This window comes from Xyrauchen texanus, chromosome 43 (assembly GCF_025860055.1).
Source record: "Xyrauchen texanus isolate HMW12.3.18 chromosome 43, RBS_HiC_50CHRs, whole genome shotgun sequence".
NCBI classification, from domain to species: Eukaryota; Metazoa; Chordata; class Actinopteri; order Cypriniformes; family Catostomidae; genus Xyrauchen; species Xyrauchen texanus.
Window position 1 is genome coordinate 33021597 of NC_068318.1, and position 15000 is coordinate 33036596.

General features: G+C 43.5%; 2 protein-coding genes across 2 annotated transcripts in view; one reads left to right on the plus strand and one right to left on the minus strand.

Moving 5' to 3' along the window:
- The first annotated feature begins 648 nt into the window (after positions 1-648).
- Positions 649-11905, plus strand: LOC127635581 (kelch-like protein 24). The gene is given in 7 exon segments (XM_052115714.1): positions 649-1513; positions 2033-2142; positions 2145-2216; positions 4188-4306; positions 4445-4633; positions 6211-6399; positions 9079-11905. Coding segments are annotated over 7 exon segments (1707 nt in total). The 5' UTR covers positions 649-668; the 3' UTR covers positions 9262-11905.
- Positions 10683-15000, minus strand: part of LOC127635783 (uncharacterized PPE family protein PPE24-like) — a 10270-nt gene continuing 5952 nt past the window's right edge. Inside the window, exons 2-3 of the mRNA XM_052116002.1 lie at positions 13865-14659; positions 10683-10875 (exon numbers count right to left, since the gene is read on the minus strand). Of these exons, the coding sequence (XP_051971962.1) occupies positions 10683-10875; positions 13865-14659 (988 nt within the window). The remainder of the gene's footprint in view (positions 10876-13864; positions 14660-15000) is intronic.

The window sequence follows — 15000 nt, forward strand, 5'->3', positions numbered from 1 at the left end:
ATATACCAAAATAACACCATAAACATGAACATGACTATTTATTCTACAATACATTCTGACAGCAGCAAGACTAAAGTCAGACTAAAGAAAATACAAGTTATACAGAATGGAAGATAATAATTACAGCATCGATTACACTGTGAAGCATTAGAAGGAAGTGCAGATGAATATTTCAACAGAAGAGGAAATCTCTTTCTACAGAACAGGTTGACATCATTTGCATAAACAGTTGAAGCTCCGCCCACACACTGTACATATATGATGAGCGTGTTTACACCCGTATCAGAGGATCACTGAACTGAAGGTGAGTTCTGGGACTAAATCTCCTGTAATGCAACAAGAGTTTGATATCATGTCACGTTCACGAGCATCTGCACACGGAAAACTTGTTCTTCTGTTCATGGAAGGAAATGCTTCGATCTTGTTTTAATCTGAAATCTGAGGCTCAAAAGTTTGAGTCTAATGTAACAATCTAATGTTTCATTTTAAAACCATAGAAATGAAAACGGCATTGGATGTTTGAGATTAAGGAGTTATCCCGGTTAATGTGTTTACGCAGCAGAATATTTGAATTGTTTAATAACGATCAGAATGATTTAACAGTATATCAGAGATGGAAACTTTGTGATTGACGTTTCTTCTTGCAGCTCCGCCCACATCCCTCCAGAATGGGGTTTGACACTAAGAGTGAGGTGATTGACAGCAGGTCAAAGGTCAGCCTCTGCTCGGGCTCGTGTCACGCAAAGCACATCCTGCAGGTGCTGAACTCGTACAGACGCAGCGGGACGTTCACAGATGTGGTGTTGCAGGTGGACGGCTGTGAGTTCCCGTGTCACCGCGCCGCCCTCTGTGCCAGCAGCGCGTTCTTCCACCGCATGTTCAACGGTCAGTTCCAGGAGAGCCGGCAGGCCGTCGTCAAGCTCCAGGGAATCTCCATGAGAGCCATGGAACATCTCCTCAACTTCATATACGAGGGCAAACTGATGCTGGACAAGGAGAACGTGGAGAGCATCTTCCAGGCGGCCGATCAGCTGGACGTTCCCGTCCTGTCCAAAGCCTGCGTGCAGTTCCTGCAGAAATGCGTCAGTCACTCCAACTGTCTGGGCCTCATGGATTTCGCCGGCTCATACTTCCTCCATCCGCTGCAGGAGCAGTGCCAGAACCTGCTGTACCAGGACTGCGAGGAGGTCTTCAAACACGACGAGTTCCTCAGTCTGCCCAAAGCCAGAGTCCTCGAGCTTCTGGCCTGCGAGCATCTGCAGGTGTCTGAGGAGGTTCTGGTGGCAGCCGTTCTCCGCTGGATCCATCACAAACCCGCGGACAGGAAACAGGACGTCCGGGAGCTGCTGGAGAAGCTGCGTCTTCCTCTGCTGGATCCGGTGTTCTTCACGAGCATGCTGGAGGCCGACGATCTGGTGCAGGACTGCAGAGACTGTCGACCGCTGCTGCAGGAGGCCAGACTGTACCACGCTTACGGGCGAGAGGTCAGCTCAGAGCGCACCGAACCCAGGAGGTGAGACGGGCACTGATCTGTACCAGCACAGCTCCTCTTTATATTCTGCAGATATTAAATATGAAGTGCACGAGAGCTGCAAGAGCTCAAGTCAAAATACTCTAAAAGTGTGAAATACAGTACAGTCCGTGTTAGGTAAATTACTCAAAAATAGTAATCCACTACAAATTATTTCATGTACAAGTAATCACCAGTGCTGGTAGATTACTTCTGAATTGTAATCAGGTACTGATTACAAATTACATGACAAAAATTGCAATCAGCAGCGTAATCTCACAGATTACATTTTTGGGTAATCTAATCCAATTACTTTCGGATTACTTGAATTTAACAGGTATTTCTTATGGACGTTTCTAGAAATATGGTTTCACGCTAATATCATGTGAAGCTCAACAATGCGAGTCATGTGATCTCTGTGCAGAGAAGCACACAAGGGTCTCTTTGCAACAGTCTCTGTATATATTTTACTATAGATAATCAATTAAAGTGAACAATGTGCTGCATCTGTGTGTTTCTCAGGCGTTCTGGTTGGGCAGAGATGATCTTCGTGATCGGTGGATGTGATAAGAACGGTTTTTCTCGACTGTCTCACACAGAGAAGTTGAATCCCCTCACAGGAGAATGGCTCTCCGCGCCACGGTGCCCGGATACTCCAAATCTGAGTTTTCAGCCTGTGATCTTCAAAATGACATTTATTTATCAGGTATCACACACAGAGTCTGCACTCACACAACACAGCGACTGTAAATTAATGCAGTTTCATTTCAGCTATGGCAGGCCGATTTAACTCTTAATGCTTCCAGTGTTACTTGTTGGATTTCATTTGTACTTGTAATCTTTAATTTTCTGTAGAGAGCTCATTCAAAGATACATTAAACGATACATTCAAAGATACATTAAACGATACATTCAAAAATACATTAAATGATACATTCAAAAATACATTAAACGATACATTCAAAGATACATTAAACGATACATTCAAAGATACATTAAACGATACATTCAAAGATACATTAAACGATACATTCAAAAATACATTAAACGATACATTCAAAGATACATTAAAAGATACATTCAAAAATACATTAAACGATACATTCAAAAATAGGAGTGGTGGTGGTGTAGTGGTCTAAAGCACATAACTGGTAATATGGTAATCAGAAGGTCACTGGTTTGATCCCCACAGTCACCACCATTGTGTCCTTGAGTAAGACACTTAACTCCAGGTTGCTCTGGGGGGATTGTCCCTGTAATAAGTGCTCTGTATAATACATTGGTAATCAGAAGGTCACTGGTTTGATCCCCACAGTCACCACCATTGTGTCCTTGAGTAAGGCACTTAACTCCAGGTTGCTCCGGGGGGATTGTCCCTGTAATAAGTGCTCTGTAAGTCACTTTGGATAAAAGCGTCTGCCAAATGCATAAATGTAAGATACATTAAACGATACATTCAAAGAAACATTCAAAGATGATTTGACCTTCCATTATTCACCAGCATTTCTTGTTTTGTGTTTGTTTCTGTTGCTGAATGTGAGGATGTGTTTGTCAAACCAGCAGCATCATTATCAGCTTCATAACATCATGTTTTCACACGTGATTCCAGAGAATTTAATCAGATGGGAAAACAATCACAAACTCTTTTTAGAGGACGAGACAGAAAGACATCAAAGTCAGTCCATATTGAGATATCTATGAAGTATTTCAGATCGCATTACAGATATCTGAAATGAACACTGCCGCTAGCAGGGCTGGACCGGTAATCTGGCATACTGGGCAATTTCCCGGTGGGCCAATACAATTTGGGGCTGATCAGGGGCGGACTGGCCATCAGGAGAACCGAGCGGGGCGGTGGGTCGGCCGCGATAAGCTAAAATGAGCCGCCGCGTTCATTCAGCTGATATCAGTAATGGACATTTCCAATAATAACAATGTAAAATTGTCATTTTTACCAGTAAGAAGTTCGTGGCTGATTTGTGAAATTGGAAATCCACTAGTAAGAAATGAATCATAGATATCCGTCACTTTTAAACCAGAGTGATTGACCGGTCATTGTGAACTTCTAATTGACAGATACTGAAAATTATATTTTTTACTAGTTGAAATTCCTTTTTTTATCTAGAATAGATATTTCAATTCACGTTTTTATTATACGCATTTATTAATACCGATATCAACATTTTCACTGGTCGTAATTCTATTGCTTATATCGAGAATCAGGATTTTAACAGAGAAAATAGTGAAAAGTTGATAAATATAATTAATATCCTGCACATGATTAAATGTTGAAACTGCTTGTGATGAATGTTATATATTATATATTATATATTAGGGCTGTCAATCGATTAAATGTTTTAATTTAATTAATGACATGGTGTCCCGATTAATCGCATTTAATGACATACTGAGAAAACCCTCATAACAATAATTCAATATATAATGATGAAATAATTATACATGGTATCTTTAAAATATTGAACTTATATATATATATATATATATATACATCTATACCTCTTTATGTCTCTGTGTCAAGATAAATCTAGTTTCATATTTAGGACACATCTTGAGATCGCAGATTATTGCTGATGTTGATGTGTTTGTACTGAGAGATCAGATCACCGCGGTGGCTTTATGTCAGATGTTTAATGTCTGCGCATGCGTGTGTCTGCAGGCGGGCAGCTGAACAGTGCAGACGTGTGGTGTTTCATGTCTCGTCTCAATCAGTGGGTGCGTGTGTGCGGACTCAACAGAGGCAGATGGAGACACAAGATGACGTCCATGTGTGGAAAAGTGAGACTCATTTTACCCAGAAACATTCTGTCATCATTTACTCACCCTCATGTCGTTCCAAGCCTGCATGACTTTCTTTCTTCTCAGGCAGAATATTCGCCCTTCACTCACATTGCATCTCGTTTGTTTGTGTTGTAGTTGTATGTCGTTGGCGGTTATAACGGTCGCGAGCGCTTGACGAGCGTTGAGTGCTACAGTCCCCATGACAACACGTGGAAGAGTGTCGCTGATCTCTTACTTCCTGTCACTTCTGCTGCCGTCACCAGCTGCTGTGGGAAACTCTACGCTATTGGAGGAGCCGTGAGTGATATCACCAACACTAACCAGGTATACAATCTAAACTAATGTAGTTTAACATTATTAAAACACGTCATGACAGAGAAAGATTCTGCTACACTGCATTCAGGAATTTGTTTGCTAATATAATATTAATAAATATTTATTGGGGGTCTGTGTATCTCAGCGAGTACTGACGCTGACTATCACCGCTGGAGTCGCGAGTTTGAATCCAGGGCGTGCTGATTGACTCCAGTCAGGTCTCCTTAGCAACCAAATTGGGCCGGTTGCTAGGGAGGGTAGAGTCACATGGGGTAACCAAATTGTCCCGGTTGCTAGGGAGGGTAGAGTCACATGGGGTAACCAAATTGGGCCGGTTGCTAGGGAGGGTAGAGTCACATGGGGTAACCAAATTGGGCCGGTTGCTAGGGAGGGTAGAGTCACATGGGGTAACCAAATTGTCCCGGTTGCTAGGGAGGGTAGAGTTACATGGGGTAACCAAATTGTCCCGGTTGCGAGGGAGGGTAGAGTCACATGGGGTAACCAAATTGGGCCGGTTGCGAGGGAGGGTAGAGTCACATGGGGTAACCAAATTGGGCCGGTTGCTAGGGAGGGTAGAGTCACATGGGGTAACCAAATTGTCCCGGTTGCGAGGGAGGGTAGAGTCACATGGGGTAACCAAATTGTCCCGGTTGCGAGGGAGGGTAGAGTCACATGGGGTAACCAAATTGTCCCGGTTGCGAGGGAGGGTAGAGTCACATGGGGTAACCAAATTGGGCCGGTTGCGAGGGAGGGTAGAGTCACATGGGGTAACCAAATTGGGCGGTTCGAGGAGGGTAGAGTCACATGGGGTAACCAAATTGTCCGGTTCGAGGGAGGGTAGAGTCACATGGGGTAACCAAATTGTCCCGGTTGAGAGGGAGGGTAGAGTCACATGGGGTAACCAAATTGTCCCGGTTGCGAGGGAGGGTAGAGTCACATGGGGTAACCTCCTCGTGGTCACTATAATGTGGTTCTCTCTCTCGTGGGGCGTGTGGCGAGTGACTCATGCTACTCTTCACGATCCACACACAACTCACCACACGCATTGAGAGAACCACTAATCACCACCACGAGGAGGTTACCCCATGTGACTCTACCCTACCTAGCAACCGGGCCAATATGGTTGCTAAGGAGACCTGGCTGGAGTCACTCAGCACGCCCTGGGATTTACCAGGGTGTGCTGAGGCGTACCAACATCTTTACCACTGAGCTACCCAGACCCCTGAAACAGTATTTGAATGTTTACAGATTAAACCCCATTGACTTCCATTGGAAGTGTCTCACTGGAATTTATCTCGAATTACATTTTTGTTGTAATCAACATTATGCCACAAATGCTGTCAATTGAGTTTCCCTTTTATTGAACCCAAAACATTCCTTTAATGCAATTCTAATGTAATGTTGCTTCTCAAGTGACTGTATATTGTTTAAAGGATGTTTTGAGAGGTTTTATCTGGTGTTGTTGTCGAGCTGAGGAACATGTTTCAGCTCGACTGTCATCTGTCTGTGATGTTTATCCTCTCGTCATCAGAGCACTTCAAACAGTGTTGTTCTGGAGAATCTGATAATGATCTGTTGTGTGTCAGGTTCAGTGTTATGATCCGGCGACTGAGCGGTGGGTGTTTGTGTCCTCAAGTCCGTTCACTCAGCGCTCCATCAACGCCGTCTCTCTCAATGGCTGTATTTACGTCACCGGTGGTCTGCTGGACACCATCTTCTGTTACACACCGAGTGAAGACACGTGGAGTAAAGCTGCCACACTGCCCATCAGACTGGTGCGAATCCACTCATTTATCCTCAATACTGTTGAACATCAATGACACATCAAATATCTGACATGATGACAATAAAACACCTTTAAAAATGTTATTTTCAGACTAGATGCTGAAATGCTGTTCCTCCATAAATACAGCTTTACATTTGATTGCAATAGAGCGCAACAGTCTGGTTACAGAAGTAAATCTCCCATTCATTTTCTCCGTATGTGAAGAGATTTATAAAGATAACTTATAATCCTTTAATAACTGACATACCGCGAGCTCTGATGTAGTTAATCAATGGTATATGCTTCTGTTGAAACATCAGTGCAATCATGGTTAACCTCTTAAACTCTCCATCGGGAGGTGCTGTATGGCAAGCCGTTTTATCACTTAACACTGAAGTCCCTGGATGCAGAATGTGGTATCATCTGAACTTTTCAGAGAACCGCATCTCTTTTGCATTTAGTTACATACAAAACTAAATAAGGCCTGAAAACATGTGTTGCAAATTGACACCACATTGTAGAAATGTAAAAATGAATATAAAAGTCCTTCACTTAAAGGTGCAGTATGTATGATTCAGAAACGCTTGTTATTAGTGACACCTGTGGCCGTTCAGTGAACTGCAGAAGAACGCCAATTCAGGGTCTGTTTCGATCCCCAAAACCGAACGAAGGTCCCTCCAGGAATCAAACGCCCTGCCGATGTTCACTCTAGTTGTCATTCGACCACGTTCCCTCTTATCCAGACGGGATTCAGTAGATAAATGTTTGTTTGGTTTACTCTGAGTTTATGTAGGAGCCGGATGCATGCTGGATCTCTAAGATAACGTTATCTAGTGTTGCAGTTTGTTGTCGCTGTTGATTAGCGGAAGAGAAGCGCTGAGACTCTCATGAGCATAAACGTCACATCCGCGACCGCTCCCTTCACACGAACATCAGTCGACAGGCTTTAATAGGCAACATAGGAAGTCCGGGAAGGGCTCGTTCTTGAAATTGCTTTACAAGCCGTTCACACATTGACCAAAAAGTGCAAATATTACATGAAAATTGTCACATACTGCCCCTTTAAATAGAAAGTCATCTATATCACATGAAAGCTCTCATTCTCAGGATGGAGACGGTACACTTTATTTTGCTGCTGTAATATCACTGTTTGAATTATTTAAAGGGGTCATATAATGCCATTTTTGTACAAGTTAATATGAATCTTTAGGGTCTAAATGAAAACTTTGTAATATACTTTTATTAAAAATTCTCATTAGTATTTTAAGAAAACACTAATTTTACCTGCTCAAAACAGCTCTGCTTTCATCACGCCGTTTCAGTGCATATGACTTTAAATGATAATGAGCTTTGGTCACCCCGCCCCTCCGTTCTGGAGTTATTCTCCGTATAACTGTTTTTTTGACATTACTTCTTAATCAGTAACATACAAGGAAACCAGGTGTCACTTAGTGTTACCATGTTAACTGTAACACCTGCGTACACAGTTTTTAATAACACAATAACCATAACGCGTTGTTCATTATAAACGTGTGATTATGAATTATATTGAGAACGTCGTAACGTTATGGAAAACATGCCGTCATGTACCCTGAGTGTAAACATTAGCCACATTCATTGTGAAGCGTGCAAGCGATTTGCAAAGATTAATATAAAGGTTAATAAAACGTTACACTTACTTCTTCTGGAGGTGCAGAGGGAATATAAATAGTTGGTACCGAATCTTTTTCAGCAGCAGCAAAACCAGCTTTATACTGACCCTCGTTTATAAAGCAGTCTGGTGAAAAATGATTTACGCAAACATGAACGCATTGACGTTGCTCGTGGGGAATATTCCCATCGTAAACAAAACTCAGCCACTGCGTCTTCAGCGGTTCAGATTTAGGAACATCAAAATGACTGCTGTGTTCGTTATTACACCGAAGAACAGAACACCACAATCGCTCAGGCGCCATTCTGCTCCAGTGTATCAACAATGATGACGGACTATGATTGACAGCTTGCTCACGAGCGAGGGCGGGTCTGTGTTGAAACACTGCTGTCAATCCACAATCCTGGGAGGGGCGTCCATCCGTGTGACGTCACACGGTCGAACGGCTCGATTTGAGGCAGGGGAAAATATATAAGGAGATTAAAACAAAAACACTGGATGGATTTTTATCATAATAGGATGGTTGTGTACAGGCACAGCCAACACACATTTCAGTACAATCAACTTGAAAAAGTGCATGTACCATTATATGACTATGACCCTTTAACATAATATCGCAAAGTAAAATGTTATTTTGGTAAGGTATAAAATGCAAACATCTCTTTTCTGTGCGGACCACTGATCTGTAAACCCACTTAACATTAAACTTTATATCAAACAGTACTTTGGGTTGTTAGCTTTAAAATCAGTTAAAGACATTTGCAATGCATCATGGGATTGTAGTTCATTCCCTGATTATATGCATTAAGTACACAGTCTTGTATCTTTCTATTTTATATGATTTTCAAAATTGTTTTGCTTCAAATCACAGTTTGTGATGTTGTGATTCACCTCCGAGCTGGATTTTATGATGTCACTATGGAAGAAATGAATGGGAAAATACTTCCGGAAACAACATGGCTGAAAATGTGTGTGTGCAATGCAAATACAATGCAAATTTCCAATATGTGTGTGTGTGTGTGTGTGTGTGTGTTTCAGGAGGGCTGTGGACTGACTGTGTGTAACGGGAAGGTTTATGTTGTCGGTGGGCGTGACGAGTGTTCACTCGCTGTTGACCGGATCTGGGCGTTTGACCCGTTGAACGGGAAACTGACAGAAGAGAAACCGATGTCACGCTGCCTCAGTTACCACGGCTGCGTCACTGTACTTCAGCGTCTCTGATCCACAACAGCCGATCACAGAATGATACTGGACAGCCAATCAAACAAAGACCTACATCAAGATTTCTTACTTCATTCAGACCCTCGACACGATCATCAGCTTTACAAGAAACACGAGTGTGACGGCACTTTTCCACGGCACGTTACGGTTCGACTCGACCCGCTTTACTCTTCTGAGTTTGCATCTCCACTGCAGTTTAGTGCCGCCTCAACGTGGGTGGGATTACAGGCTGATCGTCATAGTTACACCGCCTCTACTGCCATGACATCATCTTAAACGTGACACAAACGATAAACAATAACACGGGCGCTAGCTGTTAGCTGCTAGCTCATTGTGCAGCATAAAGCAGTTGTTCATGGTGATTTTACACAAGTGTAACAGTTAAATTGGTTGTTTTAGAAGGTTCCAGTAGCTGCTCAACTAAATAAACGTGAAGCTTTCAAGCAGAATATAGAGTTAACATAACAAGTCAAGTCAAGTCATTTTATTTGTATAGCACATTTAACCGAACAACAGTTGACCCAAAGTGCTTCACAGGTTAAAACAGGAAAGGCAAAAACAATATGCCTTGACAAATTCATAAAAATGAGTACAGGACTCCTTAAATACATAAAAAAAAAAAAAACGTACCATCCTGCATCGTGACAGAGTCCAGCGCACTCTCCGTCCCATTGCTCGCCGGTCTAGATAGCGTCCATTAGCTCGAACCACTTCCACTTTTCCTTGATGGTTCTGTCGTCACTTTAGTGTTTTTTACCTTCCCCTTCACTGTTGGGAGATCCGGTGGTATCCGTGTGCGGCCGACAGCTGAGACACTTCCTGAGAGACTTTTTATAGAGGAACGTCTAAACTCGTTTATTGACCACGGCAGGGTTTTGCGCACAGCCATTTCTTTTTTTACAATTCGAAAGTCGCGTGAAGAAACGATACTGTTATTGCTGTTACTAACTTTATAACTAGCGTGTTGATGTCGCGTGTAGCAAATCTAAATCCAGTGACGCCGATAGTGACGATTCTCTCGGACCAATCAGTGATCTGCAGGGCTTTGACGTCACTGTTAGTATCGGCTCGGCTCGCTTGGAACCTCGACCAAGGTGGAACTAAATAAAGTACCAAGTACCAGGAACTATCCACAGTGGATTGAGTTAAGTCGAGCCGTATCCTGCCGTGGATAAACTCCATTATTTCACCCACACCTGTGTCTTAAATTAAATTTCTGTTAATGGATGTGAAATCAGTCAGGTCTCCTTAGCAACCAAATTGGGCCGGTTGCTAGGGAGGGTAGAGTCACATGGGGTAACCAAATTGGGCCGGTTGCTAGGGAGGGTAGAGTCACATGGGGTAACCAAATTGGGCCGGTTGCTAGGGAGGGTAGAGTCACATGGGGTAACCAAATTGGGCGGTTGCTAGGGAGGGTAGAGTCACATGGGGTAACCAAATTGGGCGGTTGCTAGGGAGGGTAGAGTCACATGGGGTAACCAAATTGGGCCGGTTGCTAGGGAGGGTAGAGTCACATGGGGTAACCAAATTGGGCCGGTTGCTAGGGAGGGTAGAGTCACATGGGGTAACCAAATTGGGCCGGTTGCTAGGGAGGGTAGAGTCACATGGGGTAACCTCCTCATGGTCACTATAATTGACTGGATTGAGTTCAGTCGAGCCGTATCGTGCCGTTGAAAAGCTCCATTATTTCACCCACACCAGTGTCACAAATTAACCAGGACTCTGCACAAATGCCACTCTTTTATATCCAGTATATATCGTTAAATGCAGTATACAGATATTCTATTAGAGGTATATCTAGTTTTAGATCTATAGTTTAGTATGAGTTTGGAGTATTTGACAAATGGATGGCATGCTGATTAAAAAGGTAAATATTCCCGTCCGATACAAACTTCCTCTTCCACATGAACAGCACCGGCTCGACCGGTTTCTGCCCGTCAAACAGCATTCATGATGAGGAAGTTTACAAATGGCAAAAGATCCGTTTACACGTGTAAGCTCTTATTGCAAGTGTAAGAGAACATCTGGAGTCGAATGTAATGATTCAACAGGAATCTGGAGTGACGAGATAAATCAGTGACTTTCTAAGTGTTTTCTGTTATGATGCGTGACATCATCAGCTGTTCCTCATGACAGCGCTCGTCATCGTTTGGCAAGAAAATCTCTTGAAAGACAAAATACTTCTGGAGTTTGATCCGCTCAAATGTGTTCTCTGGGGGACCCCCAATATAATACAATAATAATAACTGTTACACAAGCATTTCTGTTAATGGATGTGAAGTCTGTCATGCACACAAATGGAAATCCCATGTGAATGTGAATCACTTTGTACTATGAAAATTATTTTGTTTTTAACCCCTTCTGTGTATTTATAACGTTGTTCACAATAAAGACGATCATGAGTTCTGTTTAATATTCAGCAGGAGCAAAATAACATGTCCACTCTGTCCATTATAGAATAAACATATTAAATGAGCTTTATTTGTTACAAATATCCTGACGCAAATGTTGCAGCTTAAATAATTCAGATCCTTTTTCTGTCCAATCAGAACGGAGGTCTTGATTAAGACACGTCTCCAGATCTCTCTGCAATTATTAACCATTAAAGTGCTGAAGATGCTTTGAATTAGAAAGAAATGTCTGCTAAATGATGACACCCTGTTTTAGTTTACATTATTCTTTTCTAAACATATATATGAATCATTTTCCAAGTCTTCCAGATTATTTAAGACTTTCAAACCGAGGGGGTCTGTGTATCTCCGCGAATATTGCCACTGACTATTGGAGTGACTCCAGTCAGGTCTCCTTAGCAACCAAATGGTCCCGGTTGCTAGGGAGTGTAGAGTCACATGGGGTAACCAAATTGGCCCGGTTGCTAGGGAAGGTAGTGTCACAAGGGGTAACCAAATTGGCCCGGTTGCTAGGGAAGGTAGAGTCACATGGGGTAACCAGATTGGGCCGGTTGCTAGGGAGGGTAGAGTCACATGGGATAACCAAATTGGCCCGGTTGCTAGGGAGGGTAAAGTCACATGGGGTAACCAAATTGGCCCGGTTGCTAGAGAGGGTAGAGTCACATGGGGTAACCAAATTGGCCCGGTTGCTAGGGAGGGTAAAGTCACATGGGGTAACCAAATTGGCCCGGTTGCTAGGGAAGGTAGAGTCACATGGGGTAACCAAATTGGCCCGGTTGCTAGAAAGGGTAGAGTCACATGGGGTAACCAAATTGGCCCGGTTGCTAGGGAGGGTAGAGTCACATGGGATAACCAAATTGGCCCGGTTGCTAGGGAGGGTAGAGTCACATGGGGTAACCAAATTGGCCCGGTTGCTAGGGAGGGTAGAGTCACATGGGGTAACCAAATTGGCCCGGTTGCTAGGGAGGGTAGAGTCACATGGGGTAACCAAATTGGCCCGGTTGCTAGGGAGGGTAGAGTCACATGGGGTAACCAAATTGGCCCGGTTGCTAGGGAGGGTAGAGTCACATGGGATAACCAAATTGGCCCGGTTGCTAGGGAGGGTAGAGTCACATGGGATAACCAAATTGGCCCGGTTGCTAGGGAGGGTAGAGTCACATGGGGTAACCTCCTCGTGGTCGCTATATTGTGGTTCTCGCTCTCGGTGGGGCGTGTGGTGAGTTGTGTGTGGATGCTGCGGAGAATAGCGTGAAGCCTCCACATGCGCTACGTCTCCACGGCAACACACTCAACAAGTCACGTGATAAGATGCGCAGGAGTAACTGCGCCACCACGAGGACTTACTAAGTAGTGGGAATTGGGCATTACAAAATTGGGGAGAAAAAGGGATAAAATGAATAAAAAAAAATTAAAAAAGACTTTTAAAGCTTGGTTCCCGATTGGTTTAAAGCAATAGAGGCAAAATAAATAAATGTTGTACTGAGAACTGTTAGACTTGCTCTATTATCGAAAAGATTTAAGCCTAAAAGATTCTGCTGCACGTGAACAACACAGAATCAACATCATCAGTGTTTCACATCTGTGCAGAAAGAATTGTTTCTAGAGAAAAGCAGGAATTATAAGACATCCTTATAGATATTTCAAACACTTCCACAGAACTTCCTGCAAGAAGAGCTTTAGTTCATGTGTGACGTGTTCACGTGCTGTGAGATTACCTCATACACATTCTGTAGAAGCGTTTGCTTTATCAGTTTTCTGTGGAAGCGGAGACGAGCAGCTGTTAAAGGAACAAAACGCTTTCAGTCTTCAATAATGTGTGATAGAAACTTCAGTCGCTCTTGTGATCACAGCTGCAGTTTCTGTGAGATCTGGTGATATGATGAGCACAGTGAGGGATTCTGGGTAACTTAACACTGACAGAAGCGTTTGAGGGGCTGTTCAACACACTATCATACACAAATATTCGTGGAGCATTCTGGGTTCAGTACAAGTTAAGATCAATCAACAGCATTTGTGGCATGATGTTGATTACCACAACAATTAATTTTGACTCGTCCCTCCTTTTCTTTATAAAAGATAAGATGCCGGTTCTGTGTATCTCCGCAAGTATTGCCGCTGACTATCACACCTGGAGTCGTGAGTCTGAATCCAGGGGGCGTGCTGAGTGACTCCAGCCAGGTCTCCTTAGTAACCAAATTGTCCCGGTTGCTAGGGAGGGTAGAGTCACATGGGGTAACCAAATTGTCCCGGTTGCTATGGAGGGTAGAGTCACATCGGGTAACCAAATTAGCCTGGTTGCTAGGGAGGATAGAGTCACATGGGGTAACCAAATTGGCCCGGTTGCTAGGGAGGGTAGAGTCACATGGGGTAACCAAATTGGCCCGGTTGCTAGGGAGGGTAGAGTCACACGGGGTAACCAAATTGTCCCAGTTGCTAGGGAGGGTAGAGTCACATGGGGTAACCAAATTGTCCCGGTTGCTAGGGAGGGTAGAGTCACATGGGGTAACCAAATTGGCCCGGTTGCTAGGGAGGGTAGAGTCACACGGGGTAACCAAATTGTCCCGGTTGCTAGGGAGGGTAGAGTCACACGAGGTAACCAAATTGGCCCGGTTGCTACGGAGGGTAGAGTCACACGGGGTAACCAAATTGGCCTGGTTGCTAGGGAGGGTAGAGTCACACGGGGTAACCAAATTGTCCCGGTTGCTAGGGAGGGTAGAGTCACATGGGGTAACCTCCTCGTGGTCACTATAATGTGGTTCTCGCTCTCGGTGGGGCGTGTGGCGAGTTGTGTGTGGATGCCGCGGAGAATAGCGTGAAGCCTCCACACGTGCTGTCTCCGTGGTAACACGCTCAACAAGTCACGTGATAAGATGCGCGGATTGACGGTCTCAGACGCGGAGGCAACTGAGATTCGTCCTCCACCACCCGGGTTGAGGCGAGTAACCGCACCACCACGTGGACTTGCAAAAAGATGTACAAGAAGATGTCTGTGTCAAAACTCCATATAATGTTGAACTATTATTGATTGATTAATACGATTGCTCAGCCTAATATAAATCATGCTCCCAGGACAAGAAAACATGGAAGTGGTCACAAATGTGATCGGTGGGAAAATACAGAGACACATTTTTGAATAGGGACTAATTGACTCCCATTATAAAATTGCAGATTTAAAAGTATTGTAACAATAAATCAAAGTACAAGTAAATATAAATATAGTTATATTTATGCAAGTTTTATGACTAAAATAATTACATTCGACAGAATAGATGTGAACACAATAGGTGGCGGTGTACTAAAAATGCTGAGTGTCGCTTAAGAGACGATG